At 42.6% G+C, this 27,307-nt stretch overlaps 1 protein-coding gene across 1 annotated transcript in view; it reads right to left on the bottom strand.

Moving 5' to 3' along the window:
* DMRT1 (doublesex and mab-3 related transcription factor 1) overlaps positions 1 to 27,307 on the bottom strand; it is a 58,288-nt gene that overhangs the window by 22,838 nt on the left and 8,143 nt on the right. The window contains exons 3-4 of the mRNA XM_036403516.1: positions 11,689 to 11,972; positions 2,204 to 2,366 (exon numbers count right to left, since the gene is read on the bottom strand). Of these exons, the coding sequence (XP_036259409.1) occupies positions 2,204 to 2,366; positions 11,689 to 11,972 (447 nt within the window). The remainder of the gene's footprint in view (positions 1 to 2,203; positions 2,367 to 11,688; positions 11,973 to 27,307) is intronic.

Raw genomic sequence — 27,307 nt, 5'->3', positions numbered from 1 at the left:
AAGTGCAGGTCAATACTTTGGGGAAATGACCCATCCTCTGTAATACACACAATCCACCCAACACTCATACAGGTGACAATAAAGAGGCAACAAACCTCTAACCCTCTCAGGTCTGTGAAAAGCACCAGAAGAAAAATGTCATGGAAGAGTAAATAATATATTTCCTAAGGATATTCTTTTGTCTGTAGACAGAAGAAGTAAAAACATCTCCTCCAAGAACATGCCTAAGAAAAAAGAAGATGCTTCTAAGAAGCCTGTTGGCTATGATCCTGCTCATGGGTTCAAATTTCTTCCAAAAACATTGGTGCCTCTTTCACCCACTAGCTCCCTGCTATGGAAAAACACTTCTTCAGAGTCTGGAAAATGCTGTTTGATCTCAGTAAATTACATCTCACTGCTTGTCGGTTTCTGATTGATGGTGTAACTTAGGGAACAATATCTGTGTGTGGAATAGTGTCTGGAGAAGCAGTCAGGGATTATTGAAAATACAGTATTTATGCAGTTTAAAAATCAGTGGAACATTACGTATAATTTTTTTCTAGAGTGATGAAAAATTACTGAAGTGCATTTGGGAACAAAGGGTATAAGGTCTTTTGTCTATTTTTAAAAACACTTGGCTGGTAAGACCTCTTAGTGAGTTAGTAGTGATGGATGCAAGAAAAAGTGTCAACCGCAGTTGAGCATAAAACCAACTGCTTCTCCAACCAATGGGCAGAAAGGAAGACGTCACTGTTCACTGGTGGTTAGAAAAGAGGGAATAAAATAAAATTGAAGAAAAGAGAAGGAAAATGAACCAAGGATCACTGATTTCTCTAAGCCATTTAAAACTACTGGAGAAGGAAGAAAAGTCTAAGGTTTCATCACACCATATGTTGTTTCTTCATCTATCTAACATGCCACAGTTAGTTGGAAGACTTTGAGAAACAGCCACTATGAAAGAACAGCCGCCTCCTCAACAGAAATTATTCTGGAGTTAGTGAATACAAGGGCTCAGTGCTGATTTACACAAGCCACAAGTATGACTTTATGCACACTTCACCTTCCAAAACATCACTTGGATCCCTAAGGTCCTGTCATGACACAGCCACATGACACAACTGAAAGGACTTCAACCACAGAAAGACCATGACTGAGTACAATTATGGAACCTACACAACATACATCCTTCCAACACACAGAAAGAGAAGACTAATTTCAATGTAGAGGGAAAGAGAAGGAAATGAGGATGGATGCTGTTATCAGTGCTGTAACTCAGTGAAATAAAAAAACTGAACAAAAAAAAAACTTGGCAGGTGTAAAGTGAATGAAAAAAAATACTTCCCAGAGAGCATATACAATGAAACTGACAAGTTCACTGATTGGTACAGAGAAACAAAATATGTGAAAAGCTTATTGTCCTAGCTCAGGACACCTTTGAATGCTGGAGAGTGTCAAGATTTTGTTCTCTGTTTCTCTTATTTCTCCAGCATCAGTTACTGACCTGATTCAGTGATGGAGAGGCAGCTCAGTGGAGTTGGATTACTCCAGCAGAGCCATGTTAACACCTGTGTTAGCACTGTCTGCTGTGGGAGTAAGGGAACAAGGAAGTGCAAGAAACACTGTCAAAACCACAGGGTAAATTCACCAGCGCTGGAAATTACTGCGGATTACAGTAATCCTTAGGAGAGCCTGAAACACAATATGGAAAGAAAGATTTTTCTGCAGTAGTTTTAAATTAAGTAAGATGGTATGATGAGTTTGAAAAAAAGCCAGAAGCAAGTCTACAAGGGGCGTCATTATATGGTTGGGATGCAGTAGTTCCCACATGTGGTTCAGAAAGGATGGCAAAGGCTCAATAGGAGGCCAGTGAAAAAAATGACAGCATTTCTGAGAAGAAAACTAATTCTGAGGTTGGAGCACAAATTATTATTTACTTCTGTGAGGGAGCCAGGTAGTAAGCACCAAAGACAGCACCTCAAGTACTGTACAATTTTAAGAGACATACCTAAATGCAGAAGGTACAACTAATTTGACTCCTGAATCATGAGGCTTCTAAAGTGCAAGACTACGTGACTGTACACTATCACTACAAGCCTTCCAGAAACCAGCCACTACCTTTAAAACAGCTGCTTGATGATGCTTAGCTTCCTTGCCAGCAGCAACCCATGCCTGCTGGTGTAGGTCCAAGGCAAGGTGGTGACATGTGCCCAGTGGGTGCACTTACCTCTGGCTTTTGACTCTGAGGAGGAGGGGATGTCCTCAGAGGTCAGGATTTGGGGGAGGCACATGGGAGCGCCAACCCCCTGTCCCAGGTAGGAAGCAGGTGGGTAGTAGGAACACATGCGGTACTGGGAGCTGACGGCGTGGTGTCTCTCCATGCCCTTTACCTGTCAGGAGAGAAAAATGCAACAGCAGCCTGTGAAAGCAAAGCCCCAGTGCCATGGGGGCACCCTGCTATCCCTCGCCCCCACCCCTCCATGGCTTTGAAGGAGGTCACAGTGGGTGCATGGGAAGTAACATTCTGACATGCTAGCCTTGGGTTCTTGATTTGGTGGCTTCACAGTCTGCCCACACTGACCAGTTACAGGAGGTGTGGTGTGAGATGTGACCCAGCAGCAGCAGCAGCAGCACATCTATGGCTGTTTTACCTCACTGCAGATGGAGATGCATCTGGCACACAATCAAGTACCCTTCACTGCAAGCAGCTTCCTGCCAGGTCCCCAGATTATGGCACATTCAAGTGTATACACCTGGCCAGTTTCAGAGGTGAAGTGTCCCTCCAGCTTCTACATGTCCCCAAAGACTAACCCATCTCAGACTGCTGGTAACTGCTCTGCCAGGGACCTACTGGGTGGCTAAGGAGGACAGTCCTATGGACCAACTCTCACAGGATCTGCTCTATGGCGTTGAGCAGTGACACACCCAAACACAAGTACACCGTTTTTCTTAGAATACCGTAAGATGGGAAAAATATTTTCTTGAAAAAAAGCAAGTTGTGTTTAGACTAGACAAGAAGCTGGTTGTGAAGCCACAACTGGACACCAGCCAGCAGATCTGCCATGTCAGCTCAGCATCCATCAGATATCCCTTTTCCCTTCCACAGATTGCAGCAAAGTGGCAACACTCAGAAATCAAAGTTTTTTCTACTCCAGTGCACTGATACCATCCAAACTGATCTCCTCAGAGGAGTGGAAATGCTTTCTTAAATTTGTGTTTTATGAAAGAACTAACAACTTCCTATTATTTGTTACAAAGCCCTACAATGCAACATGGCCTCCATTCTCCAAAAATGCAGCCAAAACAAGATTAACATTCTCAACAGGAAAGATAAGACTAGTTGGTTTCTCTAAGTATGCTGGGAAGTGAATGACTGAAAGACGGAAAGCTTCTAGGCAGAGACAAACTGTCAGAGTTTTGTACCGGTTATGATAGTAGCAGTGCCAACAATAATGCACATCCAGCTATGCCATTACACAGTGTCTGCAAGCAGACATGCCAGGCAGCCTTTTCAGCTAGGTCCCACCTCAGGTCTGCCGGGTCCACTGTGCCCTGCCCCTCAGCCTTTCCCAGGCTGCAAAGCTCAGAGCCAGGGAGCAGGGGAGGCTGGGCATGCACCTGCTGTCCCAGACGGCTGCCCCATGTCAGCATACCTACAGGGTCTGCTCCTGGCAGTAGGAGCCACACCACCTCTCAGAACCACTCCACAATGCAGTCACACCTTGTTTTCCAAGGAGAATTCCCTGTAAGAATTCCATATTCATTTTCATGTGCCTAGCTGCAAATAATGTGGCCCAAGCCACATAAAATCCTGTTGGTTCTCTCTGAGGAATGTTTTCAGTGAGATTAGGTGCACAGAGAGAGAATGGTGGCTGTTTACAGGAAGCAAGTGCACTTCTGTCTGATTTCTGACAGCAGCATCCTTGCATATACTTGCACATGTACTGAGGGACTTGCTTTTAGCCTGTGAAAAGTTAAAAGTTTTTCTCCTATAAATTAAAGCAATACTTAAAATTTTTGTTTTTCTACTTTCACATGCAGAAAAAGCTCAACACGCACTGAAGTTTCATCCAGAGTAAATAGTAAATTGCTCTTCAAAAACTTAATGAATCATCCTGAGGAAGTCTGAACTCAACCACTGACATTGCTTCTTCTCTTCTGACAAAGGGCACTCTCCTTCTTGGAAACAAGAATCCCTCAACAAAACATCGCCCAAAGGCTCAGTCTAAAGGGCATTTTGAATCTGCACAGCTGCAAAGCTCAACAGCTCTGGAAGTACCAGGGGAAAAAAAAGTTAGCCAGTTGTTGCCTGTGTGTTGCGTGTAGTTTTCTTTCCCTTGGTGGGGCAGGGCAGCATCCCCAGACCTCACATCTCCACCTCTCCCTTGTGTAAGGCCATGTGTGCACACGTACAACCAAGAAAAGGCTGCCTGCAGGAGATAGATTATTTCAGCTGTAGCAAAATGGAAGGATCACTGCCTGGCACGAACTCAATCATGCGCACATCTCCCCCCCCTAAAGTGGATGCAGTGATACACCTCCTTTCAACACTTTTTTTAGGGGTTTTCTCCATTTCTAAAAAATCAACTCACCTAAAATCCCTAGATGCAATGAATTATTACTACTATTATTATTAGTGTGTGGTAGCTGGCTAGCAAGAGACATGTTTTATAATCTTATTACCCACACCAAATCTACGAACCACAGTTCGACCGACACCCAGAGGCTTGGCTCTGCAAAGAATATGCTGTGTATTAACCACTGAAGAAAATCCAAAACCTTTTGGTTTTCTTTTATTAAACTATTTAGAATCTACACCACAGTAAATCTGAACCATAAGGTTTCCTTTTTATAGTGCTTAGCAATCCTATTTTACAGTAACAATAAAAAAACCAACCAGTTGTAAAAATTCTTGACCTTAGTGCTGCATTAAAAAAGTGGCTTGGGAGACCACTACCTCATAAGAAAGGACATTTGGTCTGTATTAACTCCTGCAGCTCTGTGGAATCCTTGCAGGTTTCTGGGTGCCAAAAAGGGAGATCAAGACAGCCTTGGGGAAGCTCGAATATTCAGATTATTTTCAGCCTGGGGCAGTTCAGCTTTCCAAATCCTACAGTAAGGTATCAGGTTTGGGATCCTGTGCTAGGTCTGTCTAGGGGGAATGCTGGGGTCATGCATAGACCATAGAAGGAGAATGCCCAGCCTTCTGGTGTCTCCTGTCTCCCTCGCCCCTTCCACCCTTACAACAAAGCTGAGACAGGCATGAGCTGGGACAGTCCCACAAACCACTCTGGTTTGTATCACTGCAGAATACATGCCAAAAGAACAAAGCATATTTTAGGTGAGCAAGAGCTCACCTAAAATAAAGGAAAGGTAAGGCATGCATTAGTCTTTGCAGAGGGCATCCTGAATTCCTAAGTTGCTTCCCTTCCAGCCACACAGTGCTTGTGCCCTGCTCCAGCTGCAGGATTCACCAAGTACAGACTTTAGTGGGAGACACATATCATCAGAGCAGCAGCTGGCCTATGCAACATTTACAGGTTCGCCTAAATTGTACAACACAGCATACACTCAGTAATGTTTTAAAAGATGTACTGCAAGCAATGGTGAGATGCTTAAAATTCATGAACAAATAAATATGGCCTGATTGGAAGGCCACGAGTGCATAGGAAATTCTTTCCCTGTGCCTTGAAAAGCCACTGTGAGGAACTGAGAGGCAGCTGCAGTTTGCCCTTGCACAGATAAGCTGGAAACAGGACTTGTTAATCACTGAGCGAAATGGTCAGTGTAGCCCTCCAGCTATGTCCAAGTGGCAGCATACATAGCAAAATCCAGGGAAAACATGAGGAAAATGTTTTTGCATCAGACCATTCCTGTAAAAAGCCTTTCTCAACAGCTGGTGGAAGACCATATAAAGCCCAGCACCCCTTCCCAAGCTGGCAGCATAACTCCACATATCTTCTTCATGGAGAAAGAGCCAAGGAGAGAAAGTGGCCAAACCAGAAACAGAAAGGTGTCAAAGCAGGCACCAAGTGGTGATTCACCTCTGTAGCCTCAGAGATTAGAAAATGATCCTGTCCTTCCCAGATATTTGTTTAGCCAAAACATCACCTGTGTACTTCTTTTATTTGCAGAATCTGCCAGGCACAATCTCTATGTGAGCCTGCCAGTGTTATCTTCACACTTTCCAGCTGATCCCAACTACAGGACTTGTTTCCAAGAAACACAAACAGGAGGACGTCATGAATGCTATTCCTGGGTGACAAGGGCTGCAAAAATTTATAAACAACACAGGAGATCAAAGTGCAATCCTTCGGCTCTGCCACTGGTGTGCCATATGATCTTGGCAAAGTCACTTTACCCAGGATTTCCATCCTTTTATTTCACCCATGACTCAGCAACAAATATACCAAGCTCAGTAATTATGGAAACACCAGAGAAACTGGAAAGTTTAACACAGCCTCCTGCTTCTGTCTTGATTTTAAAGTCAATTTTAGTGGGCATAAAATTGCATTCGTGTCATTGCTTGCAAACAACAGAATTCACAGGTTGGTTTTTGGCATGGGCAAGAAGGCAGCCACTGGGCAATGAAATGGAAGTTCAGGCATCAGTAACCTCCCCTCTGTCATTTGTGAGCTGTGTGACTGTGACAAGTTATTTGACACTTCCCTGCCTCAGCTTCTGCAGTTATAAACCAGGTTTGCTGCTTCTGTCCCATCTTGCAATGTTACTGCTTTTGTGCTGACCATTCACAACTTCTCTTGCACTCATACTGCCCAAGGTGCTTCATTCCTAAAACCAGCTAAGCATGTTTTTCAGAAAAAAGAAAAAATGAGTCTATGATTCCCTGCCTTTACTTACTTTGATTCTAGCACAGAAAATACAAGACACATCTATATCTGTCCCTCCTTGATAGACAAACTTAATTAACCTTTGCTATTCTGTTCCAACCTATTCTTTTAGACAAAGGCAGTGACCCATAAACAATATGTTACCATCAGAATCTCAACTGCAGTGACACCTAGAGATATAGCCCTATCAGCAGTATTGGAAAATAAACCACTTAGATTAGCTCCTCCAAGAAATATGGATTGCATTCATGTCACACATGAGCTGTCAGAAACATTAGGATACTTTTAGCATAAATCTGTAGTGTGAAGGGTATGTTATGAATACAGTATATAATTCACTGCTTACACATAAAATTGGGACTGTCTTGGGTGACTTGCACAATGTGTATATATTTACACACACATGCACACATTCTACACTGACTTTTGGAGAGTAAGACTGCAATTTCTATAAGAGAGACAGGCTTTTTGGAGGAAAAACTGTGCCAGAAAGCAGAAGCAGGTGGAAGAAGTTGAAAAGAGACATCTTTTTTTATTAGCAAGTGGCTATTCTTCAACCTCCTAGCTGTCCTGTCACAGCCACACTCTTCTGGATTTAGTAAGATAATTTTTCCAAGTTTGGTACTTCTAAGAAATCTTTGGTGCTTCTAAGAAATCCTTAAAAAGCAGTTTCCTACATCAGCAATACTAAATACTTTAGAGATGGTAAATGTAAACCCCACACTAGAAAGCCAGTCAAAATTTCTCACAAGTTATTTTTGCTCTAAACTGGGGTAAGGAAAGAACAAAAAAGATGAGGTTCTGAAAGTGAGAACACTGGTTTGCCAAGAATGGGAAGTTCCAGGAAAGGGAAGGGAAGAGGAAAAGGAAAGCTGAAGTTCTGAAATGTGTCTAAAACATCCACACCAGCCTTAACCTTTCCCAGGAGCAGGATACCTGGAGTTACCAGAATACCAAAGAAAAAGCAGCCACCGGTCCCGAGGTGTGGGGGCACATTCTGCATTCTTGCCAATTTTTAATGGTTTAGCTGCATGTACCAGAAGTTTTAACATTTCTGGGGCATGATGCTGACTCACAATGAGTCCAGATTAGACTTGTGCTTGGAACACGTGCCAGCAGTTTGTCAGCTTTGAAAATCAAGTCTGATTAGATTCAGACGTGTCCAACAAGGCTTTACTTTTGCTGAGATAGAAAAGGCTTCAATCACCCCATATTCTCCCACTGCAGTGAGACCAGTTTCAGAAGCACCAACTTTCAAGTACACCAACTCACTCTGACACGCGGTACTTATGCTGGCAAACTGATTTTGCTGTTAACTGGATGGAAGTGGATGGAATGCACACAAATTCCCATTGTAACGAGCAATTACAAGAGCTTCAAGGGAAACTCTAGATGCCCACACAGGACAGGGAAAGGAGAGGTACAGTAACCACCAAATCTGCTACATTTCCTACCAACCTAGGCTTGTCTCTTCCTCAGGTGCAACAACAGACATAGGTGATTATCTGCCTTAGAGCTGGAAGGAGCAGCAGAATATAAATGACCAAAGGAGCCTCAACCAAAACAATAATGTTCATTACACTTATCAAATCATGATAGATACAACTTCAGCTGTGACTGTATATAGACGAGGAAAACCTACAGAGAAATACATAAAATATTTGCACCTTTATGAATCCACTCAAGCATACCAGCCCCTGCAAAGAACAAAGACTAATGAAATCTGACATTAATCTACATTAAAGATTCAGTGATTCAGTTTATTTGCCAATGCTCAATGATGCATTAATCCTCATCTCATCCCACACACACTCACATGTTTCCTCCCTGGCTTTTCTCTCTTGCTCCCTAAATTCTGAAACAGCAGACAGCTGGGCTGCTCAAGGCCTTGTCTGCATCCAGAAGTTAAATATGCAATTCTCCCTGTGTGGTTCAAGTTAATCTAGGATCTGTGAGCCTTCACCAACTCAGTCTGAAAAAGCCAGGTGTCTTGTCTACCCAGCTTAAACTGGAATATCTTCCAGTGAGCACAGTGGTGACTTCTACCATAAAATACCTCCTGTGGGCTCACACCTTAGCAAGCTGCCCTAATTTGGTTACAGCAAGCACTGCCCAGCTATGACTCTGGCAAAGAAACAAAGATCAAAAACTTTGATAAAAAAGTTAACAGCGATACATGTTAGAAAAGAAAATGTGCTTCTACTGGAGACTGGTTTAATAGAGCCTGTACATGTAAAAAATAAATTCAGTCAGTACAAGCTGCCCAGTATAGGTAACAGCTACGTGTTTCCTCTGAGGAGGATAAGCATGCACAGGTTTGCCAGCAAAACCTCCTGAGTGTAAGCAAGGTCTGATTCCTCTTTGAGGATCATGCTTTGAATTAAACTCTCCTTTAATTCCTTACTGTGCTTGACAGAAAGGCTCATTAGTTATTCATCCTCCATTTATTGCTATTTCTGTGATCTTCCCTTGCTGGTAACCCGCATGTGCAGAATTGATGTAAAACCATGTGCAGCAACTGAGACTTTGTTCCCCTTACAATAAACCATCTTCAGTGCCACACAGGGTTTTACAACCTCAGCATCACTGTACCCACTGCCATCAAATGTTTTCTAGCCTCTCACTAAAACTTTTTATTATTATTTGTGCAATCTTACGCTGTTGTTAAGAGGATGCAAACCCTGTGACTCAGAACTCTTCGATCAAAAACTATCCTACATGTACATCAGTCTGAGAAACAGTTTGTAAGTTCAAAACACTGACCCTGAACTACACCCTGCCCTGTGTCAGAGGAGAAGTTGATCCTGGTTTCATGACATTTAGAAGCTGCATCAATTCTGCAGGCCAAAAGCAGCACCTTTATTCTCTCTGCTTGGACATCCAAAACATCAAAACAGCACTGAGGAATCCCAAAAGGTCTGCTATGGAGAAATTAAAATCTTAGATGTGGTAGACAATTAAATTCACATAAAGGTGAATGGAATAATGTGGTATATCCCACAAGAGACATCCACAGCTTTGAGCCTGTTGGGGGAAAGAAAACTGTCCTTTTTGACAACACTCATGTAGTTTTTTTCCTTACTTACCCCTTAAAGATCTCACTAATTTGAATGGCACTTAAGCAGAAGTTAGTTTCTGCAGGGCCTGAAGAGAAGAATTATGGAAATCACAGAGTTGTTTTTATTTCTTTAAGGGGTGTCAAAGGTTCCACAGCAACTGGCAATCTCACAAGTGAGACACAGATTCTCTAAGCCAAGCCTTTCTATATACATTACAGTACATGACAACAGAACTGTGAGTGAGGACACCACATTGTCATTCTAAGGTTTAACATACTCACACAACTCTTCCTCAAATGCTATGTGCTAGGTGAAATGTGGGACTAGCAGCCTGCAAGAACATTATTTTCTCAAGGCAAATGTTGCCACTCTTCATTTGTCTTGTGATGGTGTCTCCATGCATCAGCAAGCTAAGTGCTGCAGATGCTTGAGAAGTAACCTTCTATCTGAAACATTCTGCTATACCAAGCTAACGCAATCAACCAAAATAAAAAAGTTGAAAAAACACTTGGCACCTCACATCACTACCATGCACAAAATCCTGTAACTCGCCTTGACTAATTTTACCCTTGGCCTGGTGGTTGAACTCATCAGCTGGAGAGGACACCATCACCTGGAAAGGTGTACCTTCATGTATCAACACACTGAGAGAAGAAAGCTCTCATGGGATGGGCTTGCACTGCAGAAGGAAGAGAGATAGCTCTTGATCCCATACAGCTGTACTCATGGCAGAAAAAGGCATGTGGAATAGTGATAAGTGCTACAGTAATTGCAATCACCCCGGCATTAGTTTCAGCTCCTCGGTATCAAAAATTAAAACACCCTTTCAGAGCTGGTCCCTCTGCCAGAGAAACCTGGCTAGAGAAACTCTCTGTCAGCAAACAGGATGACCTATCTGTTCACTTACACAAGGAGGCTTTGGTGGACATTTCACTGTTGAGTGGTTTCACAACACAGCCTTTGCAGAAGCAGCCTGCCCTGTCTTGATGCTCTACAGAAGAGGTCTGCCCTCTCCTGTCCTTACACAAGGGACACAGGCATACACAGACTCAGAGGGTACAGCCTTACCAGTTCAGTCTCAAACAGGAAAAGCATCTCTGCAGTCCAAAACCACATAGTCCCAGAGTTACTGAAATGTTTCCAAGAATCTTTGGAAAGATCTTTGCCAAGAATCCCCCATACTGGCAGATTTTCCCTTTTTCCAGTTTCTGACTGAGTTGGACGCTACAATTATCATGTCCTAGAGTGCGAGGGCTTGATGCGCTTTGTATCCTAACGAAGTACATAGAGCTCTGGTTTGAAACTCACAGGTACCACCTGTAACCTGAACTACATGAATAAAAGTCACGAGCTCTGGAGCTGCCAGAACACACAACAGCATGATGCCACGTCACATTCAACTGACTGCAACCAAACTGCTGCACAACAGCATGGTCTCCCAGGTCACCTCAGCATATTGGATGTGAAACATGGAAAAAAACCCATGCTTCTGAAGAGCAAAGCCTCCCAGGAATTACACCTTAGGCTCTCAGGATGTTATACTGGGCAATTGAATTGGACTCATTTTTTCTGGAAAACAATTAATAATCTACTGTCACATAATACAGAAGATAAAATCAAGTTAGTGCCCTTTGTGCTTGTGGCAATTTATCCATACCATTATCACTGTCTGACTATGTAATTACTTTTGTTCTGCTGCATTGCAACATTTTGTCTAACTTTCTCAAAATGGGTCCTAATGCCACCCTGGAATATGGTTCTGGTTTTGCATTGCCACGAAACCAGCAAAGAGGAGATCATACCTGCCACTGTTTTCCTGACTGGCTTGGCATGTATGTTGCTGGGAGACTTCGAAGGCTGTTCTTCATGGCCGACCCTACAATTGTACCCCCTGTCTCACTTGAGGAAGGCTCACTCGCCACTGCCATCTGGTACTGGGAGTAGTTGTACAGGTTGTTGTAACAAGGATACAGAGATGGCTGGTAAAAACTGCTGTAGTAGGCGGAGTCCACAACCAACTCAGATGTGCTCTCCAAGTGCCCTCTGCTGGGGATGGAAGGGATGTCCTGAATGAGCATCCGTCCCTCTGGAAAAGAAAAAAAAGACCATTATCTTTCATCTTCTAATGAGCTACTACTCCTCCCAAAGGCTGGACAGAGAGTGGTAAATAAGAAGTAGGAGCTGAAAGCTAAACATGGCTGAATGTTCGGTGGAAACTCAAGTGGATCAAGAACTACTCACAGTCCAAGACTGCCACCTACACACACCACAGTCTGCGAAACAGCAGACAAAACCAACTGCAGGTTAAAACAATGCTCTGAATCCTCAGTCAGTATCAACTGATGGGGACAATGATTTACATCGCCTAACTTTGCAGTCCCCTACTACTTTTTAATCTGTAACAGTGTGCCAAGTCTCTTGTAACTCTCTAGAAGCAGAAAGGATCTAGCTACAGAATGACTCCTCCCAGCCAGCGTCCTGAAGGTGAGAGGACACCTTCTGAACATGCCTCTATGAGGGGCAAACAGCCACAAGGCAAGAGAAGCTGCAGTGGGCAAAATACCACAGGAACAGCCAAGGTGTCCCAGAAACCCACACACTACCTATGAGCAGTACAGTCCTCAATCCTTGCTGAGCATTCAAGCCCAAATTTAGCTCCCGTACCTAGAAAATCACCAAGCACAACAAGATCCCCCACCACTAGCAAAAGAGGATGAGGAGAAAGGTACTGCTTGTGACTTGCTGCATCCACTCTGGACTGCCTCCAGATCTGGAGGTTAGCTGGCTGCCCTCCCCACAGGCAAGGTCTGCCTCCCTGTCATTCCCTAAGATGGGGATGCTTCTCAGACAATGGGAAGCCACGATTTCCCCACTTCACTGTCAACCAGAGCCCTGCAAAATTTGCAAGCATGAAAAACAGAAGGTGCTTGTTGGTACTATTGCACACCTAAGCTCTCTCTCATACATGGCATCAGTTACATTGCCAAGCCAGACATAACAAAAAACTGCCACAATCTTATATATACATTTACAGGGGAAAAAAAATCAAACATCCAGATCCTTCCATATCTGTAGTTCTGGCTCTAGTCTGCATGCCTGTGACCCTGCCTTGTACCAGTTCTCTGTAAGGAGCTCCTCTTCTCCCCGTGATGTTGTCCAATTGTTTTGTAGAGAAGAAAACAATGTGGTTTAAAACATATGGATGAACTCCCAAGAGCTATTGGTATGGACAAGAAGCAGCATGGGCAGCAGGCACATAGGAAATAACAGCCCTAAGAGAAGACATTTCAGGCAGCTCTAGTTTGTTCTGGATCTTTCTCTTGGTGTACCTGTATCTTGGTTACTTACCCGTGGAAGGAATATAGTGGCATACCAGCCTCTCAGAGTCATGATAACAACATCTACAGTCCTGTGTATTAGATGCATATTAGATCAAATAATCAGTTTTACCCATTATTGCTATTTACAATGCAATCTTGTTTCACTTCTTCAGCTATAATGAAAGCTTTCTGCAATCATGGATCATCTCCTTCCAGGTCACTAAATTACACAGTGCCCCCATTCAGTTCTTGCTGCCATTCTGTTGCCATCAATGAACTATTTATTAGCAAAGACTGTTTTATGCTTCCCGCACCTGATTTTTCTGCAGAACCATGTCAGCTGGCCTTGTTTATCTGAAGTATTTCTCAAATTTGCATGCAAAACAGAAGTGCCTGCAATACCACAGAAGACTTTTCAGAGTTTCTGCACTTTCATTTTTGTAATTTTTAAAATTATTATCCTGCTTTTAGGCAAGACTCTTAGATCCTTTTGTCTGCATCTGATAAAATCAGAACTTAGACCACAGACACAGCACAAGCTTGACTCCCCTCCCTAAATTTACCTCTCAAATAAAGCTGCATTCCAGTTGCTCTGCTTTAAATGTTGCAAAATAGAAGCCAAAAGTAAAATCCTCCAACACATTCCTTGCTGGGATACAGATTTCACATGACAGAGACATGCAAGGCAATCACCTGCTGAACTTCTCACAAGGCTATATTATTGAACAAATGTGTGATTTCTTCTAAAATCTCTGCAGTGTCTTTCAATTTACAATGCATCATCAGAAGGGCTACTACTCCCCATTAAAAATACTAGCACCAGGAAGATAAGGTCTTTTTACACCTGCATGATCTGGATGAGGGGATCGAGATTATCCTCAGTCAGTTCACAGACAACACTACATCAGGCAGGAGTGCTGATCTGCTGGAGGGCAGGAAGGCTCTGCAGAGGGATCTGGACAGGCTGGACCATGGGCCCAGGCCAGTGGTGTGAGGTTCAGCAAGGCCCAGTGCTGGGTCCTGCCCTTGGGTCACAGCAAGCCCAGGCAGTGCCACAGGCTGGGGCAGAGTGGCTGCAAAGCTGCCACAGGAAAAGGCCCTGGGGGTGCTGGTGACAGCAGCTGAACATGAGCCAGCAGTGCCCAGGTGGCCAAGAAGGCCAATGGCATCCTGGCCTGTGCCAGCAATGGTGTGGCCAGCAGGAGCAGGGCAGGGATTGTCCCCCTGTACTCAGCACTGGTGAGGCCACACCTTGAGTACTGTATTCAGCTGGGCCCCTCACTCCAAGAAAGACATTGAGGTACTGCAGCATGTCCAGAGAAGGGCAATGGAGCGGGAAGGTTCTAGAACACCTGCCCTAGGAGGAGTGACTGGGGTTGTTCAGGCTGGAGTAAAGGAGGCTTCCTTATCGCTATCTACAACCGTCTGGAAGTAGGTTGTACCCAGGTGGGGTTTGGACTCTTTTCCCAGGTACAAAGTGGCAGAATGACAGGAGACACCCTCAATCTGTGCCAGTGAAGGTTCAGGCTGGACATCAGAAAGAACTTTACAGAAAAGGTTGTTAAGCATTGGAATGGGCTGCCCAGGGAAGTGGTAGAATCACCATTCCTGGAGGGTATCAAGGAATGACTGGATGTGACACTAGGTGCTATAGTCAAGTTGACAAGGTGGTCATGGGTCAAAGGCTGGACTCAATGACCTTAATAAGTCTTTTCCAATCTAAATGGTTCTGTGATTCTGATTCTCTAATACACAGGAGAGATCAGTCACCGTGGGTGCCAGCAGCTAAAAGTAAGAGAGGGGGAGAAAGTAACAGCTTTTGTTGCAACTTTTGGAAAGCTCTTATGCAGTACACTTCCTAACATGGGACAAGATGGGCTAGGCTAGAACAGAAACCTACCCATAGCTATCCACCAAATCACACAACCATTCCTGATATTCCTGATGCTTCTGTGACATTCCAGCGCTGTTACAGGCAGCTGTGCTACAGCTCCCTCCTGAAGAGCAGCAGCGGCAGTATTCTGTTGCATTACAGAGGAGGAAAAAAAATAAAAACTTTTGGATCCTTCTTTTCCCTTTTTATCTTCTATCTGTGGTTTGGGCTACCACCATTTGGCACCAGCAGCACAAAAGGTTTGACTTGTCCCACATTTTCTTTTATGTAGCTGCAGAACACCCACCAGTGGTTCAGAGTTCAGGGCTGTTAAAACCCACCAGAAGTGTTCTCTGCTTTCTTTGGCCGTCACTCCATGCTCCAAGTCTTTACACTACTATCAGCTGCTATCTCCAAAGCTGGTCTGCAGAGATTGCTCATTCAGCCACTCAGGCACCCATATGCATAAATCCCCAAGCATCAGCAGCCTGGGGCATTTTTCCCTTATAAACTCAGAGTTATGAAACCCATGCTCCTTGTAACATCTCCAGCACACAACCATTCTGAGCCACTGTGCCACACCACAGAGATGTGCCCCAGGAGATTAACAACAAAAAATAGGAGCAAAGGGAAAGGCAAAAGTTCAAATGAAGGGAAAGACACATCCAGCTCCTTGAAGAACTAGGACTCCTGTGACACTGCAGGAAATACCGCCAGAAGAGTTAGTTTTCCCTAAATCCCACAAGACACCATGCTTCTAAATGTGGAAAGGACACATCTGTAGGAATCAACATCTGTAACTATCTAGCTGGGGTTCCTCTGGTTGGTCCTTGGCCCATACCTGTAAGGGTAGACTCCTACCTACTGGCTGAACCTTCCTACAGCCATGCCTCCAGCCACTCAACAAAGTGTTCTCCTCAAGAGAGGCTGTCAGCCTGTCACTGTGACTGTTTTCTGCCAGCAAGTAGAGAACACCAAGGTTAAGGAAGCAGCTTTCAGCTGATTTCTTTCTTTCTTCCAAATTCAACACAGCTGAATGGCTCTCCTGGCAAGAAGAGGGTCCTCCTCTGCCTTAGAGCTTGCAGCATTACAACACCTGCATATCAGGGTGAAATTTTTGAGAGGAATTAAGTTCTCAAGAAGGTAACCCCTACTGCACTGTCAAGCTTCCACTCTGTCCCTCCACCTGCACTTAAAAAGATGAGATCTGTTGCAGGAGCTGGGCTTATGACTTGGCTGTCTTCACTCTCTAGATGGAAAGAGTAGGAAGGGCACCTGGGCCTTTCCCTTGCTATTACACACACATTTAATATTCTGGAAGTTGCCTATACAACATGATCAAAAATGGGGCTGAGCCAGTACAAGGAGGTACAGAAAATAGAGTAACAGTAACAAAAAAAGAAAGCAGTTTAAATTCGCACTCAGATTTTGGAATGCCAAGTCTACTACGTAGGGCCACCACAGGCTCTTCACCCCTGAGCAACACTTTTACAGCAAAGACAACAGTACCTCTTCATGCAGCTGTGCCCTTGGATCTCTTAAGTTCTTTTCTACATCTTTACTAAGTCCCGTAGAGAACCGATGCTACTTTTTTTGCACTATGTACACAGTGTGAAATATGGCCCACTCTTTCATAGAAGATCAATATGATGCACAATAAATACTGGTATTGATCTTTCAGTGTTGTAGACGACTCTCTGACTCTATGGCATATTAATAGTAGTTAACCAGTAATTCATTTCAGGGTGGCTGGTATTTTCTTTTAAAGAAGGTGAGTACTAGGGGTCAGTTACACATATATGTCTTTTACATTCAGTAACCTATGATGGGCTCCTGCCTTTGCTTAGCAGAGCACAGTGAAAAACACTGGTCCAGTCCTTCGGTAATGTAAACCAGTCTCAGACCATTTACTTCAATAAAGCTACGGTGATTTACACAAATTACAGATATGCATGGCAAAATCAACGCAGAAGCCAGTATATAGATCATTTGGGAGAAGAAAGGAGAAAGGCCAGGTAATTTACAGGAATTTCCATCATCATCTCCTTCTCACAGATGCAAATGTGTTTTTAAGGTATATGCTGAGAAGTAAAAACACTGAAATTTGAAGGCTGCATAAAAGCATGGAGTATTTTCTATTCCAACTGGTACTGTTAAGGGCCAGTTTTACATCTTATTATGTGCTGGCAACGGTAATTTAAGTATGTGTGGGTAAGCCTCTGATATGAGGTCAAATGACATAGAGTCTATACTATTAGACTTTCTTAGCATGTAAAACAGGGTGGTAGCACCAAAGTGCCTACTGGGAATGGTTACTGAACCACACAGAAATCTGGGGGAGATTATCAGTCATCCTACTTGTGACAGATGCACACCAGTAACTGTTTTATAAATCAGGATAGCAGAGCCACATTTCCATGTCTGGGAGCATGCCGTAGCATGGTTCAATTTAGTCATGTGGCATTAGACTGGATTAGTCTCCAACTGATTGAGCACTTCAGAAAAGGGACTGGTATATGCATTGTGGCAATTATTCTGAATTCAGAATTTCACTGCTCCCATTTACTGGCATGTGTTCTCATATAAACCAATGGTTCACAGTTTTGTTTTTTTTCTTTGCCTACAGAGACTCTGCACATAGACAGCTCTGCTGTTGAAAATACAGAACTGTGACTACTCAAGTAACACGATGACTCAACAAGCAGGTAAGCACTGCCCAGTAAGTAAGCTCAACCACTGGTAAGTTTACGTTTCCTGCAGTTTTCAATTTAGAGTGACACTTTTCACCAGTTTTAATACTTCCTGCAACCCAGCTTCTGCACAGGGACAGCTACACCATTAAAACACACACAAAAAATTACTCAGTCAGGAAACACCTGCCTTCATACCTCAAAAGAATCTTGTATCTGACAACTTCTCCCTGCTCAGTACATAAAGCATTGACACACTCCTATTAGCTGGTTTAGCAATATTAAGTCTTGCAATGCATTAGTTTAGTTCAATTCGTATCTGGCTTTGAGGTTGGACAGTAGCCTTGAACAAGGCCAGTGTGAAATCACTCCCTAACATCATAATCAGAAACTCTGGTACAATGTGTTTCTCCCACTAGACAATCATGACAGAGCTATTTCAGATGTCAAAGAAAGCTGGCACTATTACTTTCTGCTGAGAAACGCTGCCTCCCAGAGAACAAAATGCACACGCTTGCTCTGTCTTTGAGAGGAGTATTTCTACTCTCTTCCTATTAGAAGTTGTGGATTATCTTTGGTTCCAGCACTGAACTTTTAACTTGATATAAAGTTAATGTGCTAGACAATGTTCATTTCAGGCAAGGCTATGGGGTTGTGTAATTTTCTGCCACCCCCAAAAAAGGCCATTATCTGTAATTACCCATTACCATGCATAATTATTTCTTCTATTCTGGTCTATGGCCCCCAGGACTTCATGATGTTACAGCTCACTGCATTATCTTATCAAATTTGTTAAGGAAGCTTTTTTGACCTTTTGAGCACTTGTCACAGCGTATACAAAAGCCGGCAGTAAATTGTTGAAGCATGTACTATTTGATTTATTATTTGTACCTTGCATAGTGATACCGTACAAAATACTACACATGAACACCTTCCCTATTTCCACTCCCTGATTTAGATCAAGTAAGAAAAGGAAAGGAAACCCCTCCAGTAACAGAAGGAAGGGAACAGGAAAAGGCTGGAGTCTCTCAGTGGGAATTTAAGAAGCATGACAGCAACAAGCAGCTAAACCAGAACATCGAACTCTGCAGACAACCCCAGCTGCTCTCTTCTCCAGTGCCACCTTTTTTCTTTCTCCTCTTTCTCCACAGAGTCTATTTCATCTTGTTTTCACAGCTTTGTAACCTGCTGATCCCTGCTCTTTCACACAAAGTCCATTTACTGCTCCTTCACTATGCAGAATACAAACCACCCCCCACTCACAGCTTTGGTTAATGCAGTATAGGTTCTTGACAGACAAATTTGGGCCAGTATGACATTCACAGGGATTGTCCTTTATGTATACTGATGTGAATGTGCAATAACCAGGATTTTGTGTTCATTACTCTCAAAGCTCCCAGAAAAGGACCAGGCAGTGATCAACATCCCAGCACTACCTGCTTTGGCTAAGAGCTTCACTGCACTCTAAGTCCATGTACTACACCCCTCTTCTTCCTAACGGCACTAGAACTGAAGGTGACAGAGAAGCAGGGCACTCAAGAAAACAAGAGAGACAATTCCCTGTTATCCTAACTTTTGATTTCCCCTTAGTCCCCTATTTATCAATAGTCTCCAGAGAGTGCTTTACCTTAAAACCTCTTGTTTAGGTGCTTGTATGCATGAAACTCTCAACTCATATCCCTAACTGCAACGACATATTGACGAAATTATGACTTAGGAAACTAGTACAAAAAAGAGGTTTTGGTGCTTTTGAACTACATTGTTAAATAAACAAACTTCCCAGGAATCAGAAAATCTGATTCATGACAAACAGAAGGAAACATCAAGGATCAGGTATTTAGTTTGGACTAAAAGTGAACACTATGAATTGCTGTAGCACAAGGTATCCAGAATCATGCCTTTCAAATCTGTCAGTAAAAGCCTTCTCCCCTTTAAAAGAAGACTGAACCAGGAGACCCTGGTTTCCTTAAAGTAGCCCTGAATTCAAATGCTAAGAGGTAGCTACTCAAGCCGCTGCTCTGAAGATAAAACCCTTCTCTGCAGTTTGCAGATCTCTGGCCCTTCACTCTGTGCTGCCTCTCAGGCAGTGGGGAGGTGGAAACCACTCTGCAACCAAGATGAGCCAGCAAACACAAGAAACAAGCAGGGTCCACAGAGCAGAAGAGGAGATGGTGCTTGTTCCTGTGTCCTGGAACCTGATTTCTGAGATGTATGGGCTCTTTTGCTCTCATTCTCCTACTGAAAGCCAGATCTGCAGCACTCCCAATTATTTTCACCGGAAAGCTTTTAAGAAAACTGTGTCTCTTTCTCCCTCCATCAATTGCCAATGTTATGGCAATTGTTATGGCTATGTTGAGCTCAAACATGAAATCTGGTGGTTCTTCTTCCTTTCTGTTCAGATTACCTTCCCAGACAGCCCTGGGTATGGAGCTGTGCTCTAACACCTGTTAGAGACAGAAAAATATCAAGTACCAGCCATATCAGACATGAGGGCTAACAGCAGCTATGTGTCCAGTTAGGAATAGCCAAAACACCTTACTGACACCACAGTACCTCTCCAACCCAGCCTAGAAATACACATAATTCTTCTCAAAGCAGGAATACACATTTAAAACAAACAAACAAACCAACCCCAAAGTGTGTGGTGTAACAATTCTGAGCTTCTTGTAGGCCTCTGGCCTCTTCCCTGAAATTGAAGTGCACAAGGACCAATCTATTCTACCTCTTTATCGCAGCTATGCCTTATCAGCCGCCAACTCCTACCATTTGCTTTTCACCTCCTCCCACCACATCAAGACAAAACAACCAGTCATTGCAGCTTTCCTGCAGTGGGTCTGAAAACTAGGGCTGTATGGGTGTCATGAAAAATTCCTTGCTAGATGTAGCTGCTGGACCGTTGAGTTCAGCCGGCATTACTAGTGAGGAGCTAGCATAATGGCAGCAATGTCTGTGGGTACAAGGCATGCTTCTCAAGGGCTACTTGACTGGAAGAATTCAATTTCACCTGGAAGGAATCAGTATTATTTTTCCTCCCCTCTAGGAATAACTCCAGAGTGGTCTTTGAGCAAAATGGCATTTACCTAGTTCTACTTCTGAAGGGCTAAACCAGTTCTAAGCGGGACAACAGATTTTAACAAGAACAGAACTTGCCAGAAAGAAACACTCTAGGATAAATGTTATGCAAAGGGGACAATACATTTCAGGGAAAGTTGGGAGACCTCAGAACTAAGGTTATTTCCTATAGGCCTTCTTGAGCCTTATGGTGAATTCACAGGATTTTGCTGCTGCTGTTCACAACACCAAACTTACCCCATGAAATAACACAGAAAACTTTACTGGAGCTGGCAGAGTCTGGCAAAGGCATAAGCAATCAGAACAATCATACTGGAGATCAAATAAAGGTTATCTAAGGAGATCACCAAAGTGTAAAATAAACTGACTTTCACTCCAGTACCATTCTCTGGTCTTTTAACAATTTGTCTCCTGCCTGAGCTCTTCCAACTTAGAAGTCCAGATGTGTGGGTCCAGACCATTGCTACATCCCCACCACTACCTACAAAGAGAAACCTAGGGAACAGTATGAACAGGGAAACAGATCTACTGCCCTTGTCCCCTTTCCTAACCTTACACTGGTTTTGGTTCAGTGATGCCCTTCCTTCCAACATTCATTTTCAGCCCACTTTCTGGGGCATGTACCATGCTCCCAGGGCAGAAGTCCCACTAGCATTAGTTCCATGACCACCCCACCAGCTTCCCAAACCACATAACTGCCTAGAAGGACTGTGCCAGCTCATCCTCTTTTACCAGGAACCACTAACATTCAGCACAGTATCCTCCAGGATCACCAGCTGTGCAGCAAGTGTTTGTTTGGGATGGACTTCTTAATTTTTCACTTCTTGTATGGGTTAAAACAGTTTTTGCTTTCATGTGACCATCATCTAACCAAGCCTCCCTGCAGTGCACTTTTGTCTTCTGCAGTACTTGCCAGTACATCTTTCCATCACGTACCAGCACAACCTGTGATAATGCCAGATTTCTTTCCAAAATACCAATGGGATGATTACAGCAAAGAGCACATCCCTGTGAGATGCCTCCAGAAACACTACTGTGTTAAAATTCCCCACTCAGACCTACAAATGAACAGGATCATTTTCCTTAAAACCGGGTAACACATACAATACTGATTTTCTGTCAGTTCAGGTTACTAATCAAGATGTCAGGGGACACAAAAATCAAATGCCTTGCAGGATTTGTGATCACATCAGTATGGTACTTCACCAAACAATTTTGTAACAATATAAGATTACCAACTTGACAGAATTTTTACCCATAAACTTCTGTTAATTCATGTTGTGTGAACATCATTCGACAGCTGCATTTCTCCCCTTCTTGCATATTTCATTTTGCTGTGGATTGTTCCACTATTTTCAAAAAAGTGATGTCAAGCTGACAGATTTGCAGCCATGTACCCCACCACACCCACTTTTCTTGAAACACTGGCACGACATCATCTTTCTTTCAAGATTTAGGAACTTCCTCAGTGTTAGAAGACCTGCTGGAAATCAGAGAGTGGGTCAGGTTGAAAGGGATGGCAGGGGGTCATCTGGCCCACCCACCCTGCTCAAGCAGGGTCATCCTACAAGATATTGTACAGCACTGTGTCCAGGCAGTTCTGGAGTATTTACAGGAAGGGACACTTCCCATATCCTCAGCCAAGTTGTTGGGTTTTTTTCTTTTTTCTTCCTAATATTGCATATTAGTCATCCAGTCCTGCTGATTTCAGTTCCTGTTGGAACTGGAATGTCACCATCTCCATATACAGCTATAATACTACATATCTTTTTGTAAAGCAAGGACCAGAAAAAAATTACTGAGCATTTATTCCCATCTTCCATTGTACAGTTATTATTCCATAATGGGTGAAATTACTGCTACCTCTGTATGTGTGTTTCTAACAAAGTTCAAAAACCCTTTCAATTTCAAGATTTTTGTTTAATTTTAATCTTCACACAAATCTGTATTTTTAAAAGAAAAAGTGATTTGTGCAAAGAAAAAAAACCAAAACAACAAGGAGAGAGCCATTTCATCCAGAAGACTGCAGGCCTGGCATAGTAAATTTCTCAGTCCCACAGAGAGGCCCAGTCCAGATCCAGCTAAGAGAAGCTGAAATATGCCTGATTTCAGAAGAACTGGAGAAGGAACATTTTGTTCACATTTAGTGTACACTTAATAAAAATGATCTGCTGCAAACATTTACCATGCAACTTAACAATCCTCCTAATACAGCAGTAGAAATAAAACCTATGGAAAATAATATTTTATTTCCACAATTAATTTCAGCTCCAGGCCTTCACTAAGATATCTATGGCAGCAAATTCAACTTTCAATGTCTCTGTCACTTAACTATAGCAGAGTGGTCAATCTTTTTATGTGAGCTGAGGGGTAATGCTTAGTCTTTCTTTTCGTGCACTTTTGGTCATTATAACACAGCTATAGTGATCATATTCAAATCTTAAGTGGAAAAAAATATGAATGGCTTTGGTAAAGAAAACACCTTCTAAATCTTTGAGTATGGCTTCAACTCCATGAAGGTGGTAGGCACTATTTTAATGCTCCTGCATATGTTTATCCACACTGAACTGAAACAACAGCATTATTTACATATCTGAAGTTATTAGCATGTGTGACAGCTAGCGGGATCAGGACCAATAAAATCAGCGCTTCAGAAAATTAAGGGCATGAGAAACAAGGACCATTTTCAATCCTCAGTATAAAAGCTGGGAGTATGATTACTGTGTGTGCATATCTATGTACACATGTTATTATTCACCCTGAGATATCCGATTTGAGAAGGAAATTTACAAAGAGTTAACTCTTTGTGTTCATGCTACCAAATCCAACATGCCACTGGAGTGAGTAATGGGAGACAAAAGTAAAACCACAATTTTTAAAAAAACAGAGAAAGAAATTAAAAATTATAGGAAGGTTAGGGAAGAAAAACAGATTTATGGACAATGATGGAAAACAGCCCAGACACCTGCAGGGGCAAAGAAGCAAATTCAGAGGAGGAGAAAGAAACACGGTGTGGATTAAATCTAAAGGGATTTAAGTCATTAATGAGAGATCAAAGAAAACATTAGAAGGGAGGGAAAGCTTCACAAGTGTCTGAGATAGGAGACCTTGGAGAAATATGACTAGGTTAAAACCACTATGCCTCACACTAAAAATAATAAAGGGAGTAGGACGATGGTTGGAATTAACTGGAGCCCATGCTTGGTTATAAGCTATTATCATGACAGAAACCCATAAGTTTCTACAACAGACCAACTGGAAATAACAGGAGGGCTTTTTAACTCTACTTAATATGTGATGCAAAAAACTAAAAGTGGGAGTAGTGAAAAAACACTGCAGACATCTAGCAGACCTGACTGAGAGAACAAGAATCACACAGATGTGCGTAACTTTTGTGTATGATTGCCAGTGTCGCATGGGTGCAACAACATTTGCACTCACAAAACTGGCTTCAATGCAAATGCAAACTGATCACTAATGAATGGTGTTCATGCATAACTGACAGAAATGCACAGTGACTGGAAGTACAGTGGCTTAGCATCTGCTGAGGTGCAGCTGTGTTCATTACTACAGACATCCAAATAACCAAATAGTGGCTTATCCTGTACGCAATAAAGTAGTACGAATAAAGACTGGAGACAGGAATTAAAAAACAAAAAAACAGACATCCAGTCTCACTGCAAAGGAAGTCAAACTCAGTTTTTAACTAACTGCGAGCTCTTCAAGAAAACACAGGAAAGATGTGCATGTTTGTTATTTAAGTAAAGGAGCTGCTCACAATCCTGATTAATACTATCAGGTACTCAAACTCAGAAGAAAGTTTAGTAAAGTTCAATAAAACAGAGGAATGAGAAGAAGCATACGAGAAGGCATTCCTACAAAAGAAACCTTCAAAACTGCATTATACATGTCATGTTATTAAGGGACAAATCTACTGTAAATGGAAAATGGTTGAACAGGCTGAAATAGGAAGTTATTTGATAAATTAAGCAAATGAAAGAAGTCTTCAAGGTACAAGAAAGCATGTGAAACAAAAGGAGAAGCAAGAAATCAAATCAGTGCTCAGTTAGGGAAGCGTGCAGTACTCCTTCACTCCTCACTTACATCTTTTCTTTAAAACAAAGAGCCCCACACATTCAGAGAAGATGTAATAACTGTTTCAAGGACACAGAAAGGAACAAGAGGTTAGCTGCAGATAGTGAATAATGTGCCCATGGATAGTACATTCTTAGAAATTCCTAGTACAGTTTCTACTTCTGTTCCATTCCTTATCTCAGTGTTCATAATAACAAATGGAAAGCACAATCTGGCACAGATAACTCTCTAAATCTGAATGCACATATGCAAATGCCAGTGTTACAGAGGAAGAGCTTCCAAGGGAAAAAAGAACAATCGGATGTGCTGACCAGCCCTGTTACCTTAGGTGGGAAGAAAATCTGGTGCTAGGACACTGTACATGGCAAAGTCTGTCCAGCACACAGCAAACATCACTCAGCAGCTATCTTGCTCTAACCATAGATATATGTCTTTAATCTTCATGTGGTATGAAAAAATTTGGACAGCAAGATGCTGAAAACACAGAAAGCCCTACGGTGAAGTATTTTTGAAAACCAAAAAAGAAAAAAAAAACCTAAAAAAAAAAGGTCTGAAAGTCCTTTTGGGGAAAAAAATCTCTTCTGAAATGTGAAAGGACAGAAGTAACTGCTGAGCTTCCTGTGCTTTGCCTCCATCTCAGGGCTGAGCAGCCTTTCTCTCTCAAAGTAAGGGAGTAGGGGTAGGTCATGACTGGTCCCTGGTACTCTTGCTTCCCTGGCACATGCAGAAACCTCTCCCCAGCCCCTGCCTCTGGTGAAGACAGCCCTAGGCAACATTCAGGATACCACTTGCACAGAAAAAGAAAAGCAATCTTCTGTGAGAATTTTCCAAATATGTTTATAATTCTATTTGTTTTTACACTTCCAGTGAAGCATCACACAGGACTGAAAGTCTGAAAGGAAAATAAAAACTTCTTAATTCAGACACTTTGAGAACTGCTGTTAGTTCTACCTTGTTTCACCAATACAACAGAAATACCAGCCTTTTGACAAGAGTCAGTGCCTCACTGAATGGATACGTACAGCACTTCAAATGTTAGCTCAGTTAAAACAGAGGCACCTACACACACGCATGCACGCAAAGCTGCAGTAACCAATACTGCTTGAAAAGAGGAGCAGGAAAACTGCAAGCTTTGCAAGAGAACTGGAGAATTGACTGGAAACATCTAATCAGGGATGCAGAACCCTGTAACATTATGATTTATTTAACACAGTCAAGGAATGGCTAGAGGCAATGAATCATGTAAGAGATGACAAAGCTGTAGGAGATTTCCGTCATCTACTTTAACCTGCACATTGATCAGAGTTCACCCCCATATTAATCACTAGAGATCATAATCTAACACACTCTTAAACACCTCTCCTGATTACGCTTCACTTACCCCCTTGTCCTTATGCAGGTCACTCTGTTGCTAATTGCACTACTCGTTAGGAAAAAAAGTGTCTAGTGTCTAATTTAATTTTGCCTTTTTTAGTTTCAAGCCGTTGCTCCTTGTTATGCTGTCTCAAGCACTGTAAATAATCCCTCCCCCTCCTCCATATTATTACCTCTCAAATATTTATAGACTGTTTATATCCACCCTTAGTCTCCTTTTCTACAAGCAATACATCATTTTTGTCACCCTTCCCTCTATCCTTTCAGATTTATCTATGTCCTTTTATAATGAGATGCTCAGAACTCCTCTACCATTTTCCCAAGTACAGTGAACCCAAAGCAGCAGAGAGAAGCTGAAATGCCCACCCCTTCTTGTTTCACAACCAACTCCTTCTTACATAACTCTGAGTGAAACACATTATTTTGATAGGAATTGAAAATTACAAAGCCATGGCCACCCCACTGTGGAAGGCATTGTTTAATGCATACTTGTATCAGTCCAGGATTTTAAAAGCCTATTCAGGATAAATTTCATCCTAAATCAAGGGAAGATTGTTCAAAGCTCCTATAATATTTATGAAGTCCAGCTTGAAAAGAGATTTAGTAACTAAGCAAACTACTATACAGGCAGACCACTTCCAGCAACTACTTCCCAAGACAATATCTAACTTGTGCTGTGGAAATCACATCAATCCAAGAGGGCTAAGAAGTTCACAAACTCTTACAAGAGACACGTGCAAATGTAATTCTTTTTCTCTCATCTTAACTGCAATGAACTGGAGAAAACCAGATGATGATGATGATGATGATGGGTTAGTTATTCACAGGTGAAGGACACAAAACTTCTCTCTTTGTTTGCTGTTACAATCCACTAAAGACAGGTAATGTTTAACTGTACTCCTCACTTTTTAAGAGAGATTTGTTGACTGCGGGAGAAGCCAGGGCAAAGCACCAGAAAGCGATGGAAGAGGGTCGGCAGGACCAGGAGGCAGCCAGC

This window comes from Molothrus ater, chromosome Z (assembly GCF_012460135.2).
Source record: "Molothrus ater isolate BHLD 08-10-18 breed brown headed cowbird chromosome Z, BPBGC_Mater_1.1, whole genome shotgun sequence".
Classification (NCBI taxonomy): domain Eukaryota; kingdom Metazoa; phylum Chordata; class Aves; order Passeriformes; family Icteridae; genus Molothrus; species Molothrus ater.
The sequence above is the reverse complement of the archived record's forward strand: the minus strand, read 5'-3'. Positions and strand labels throughout refer to the sequence as shown.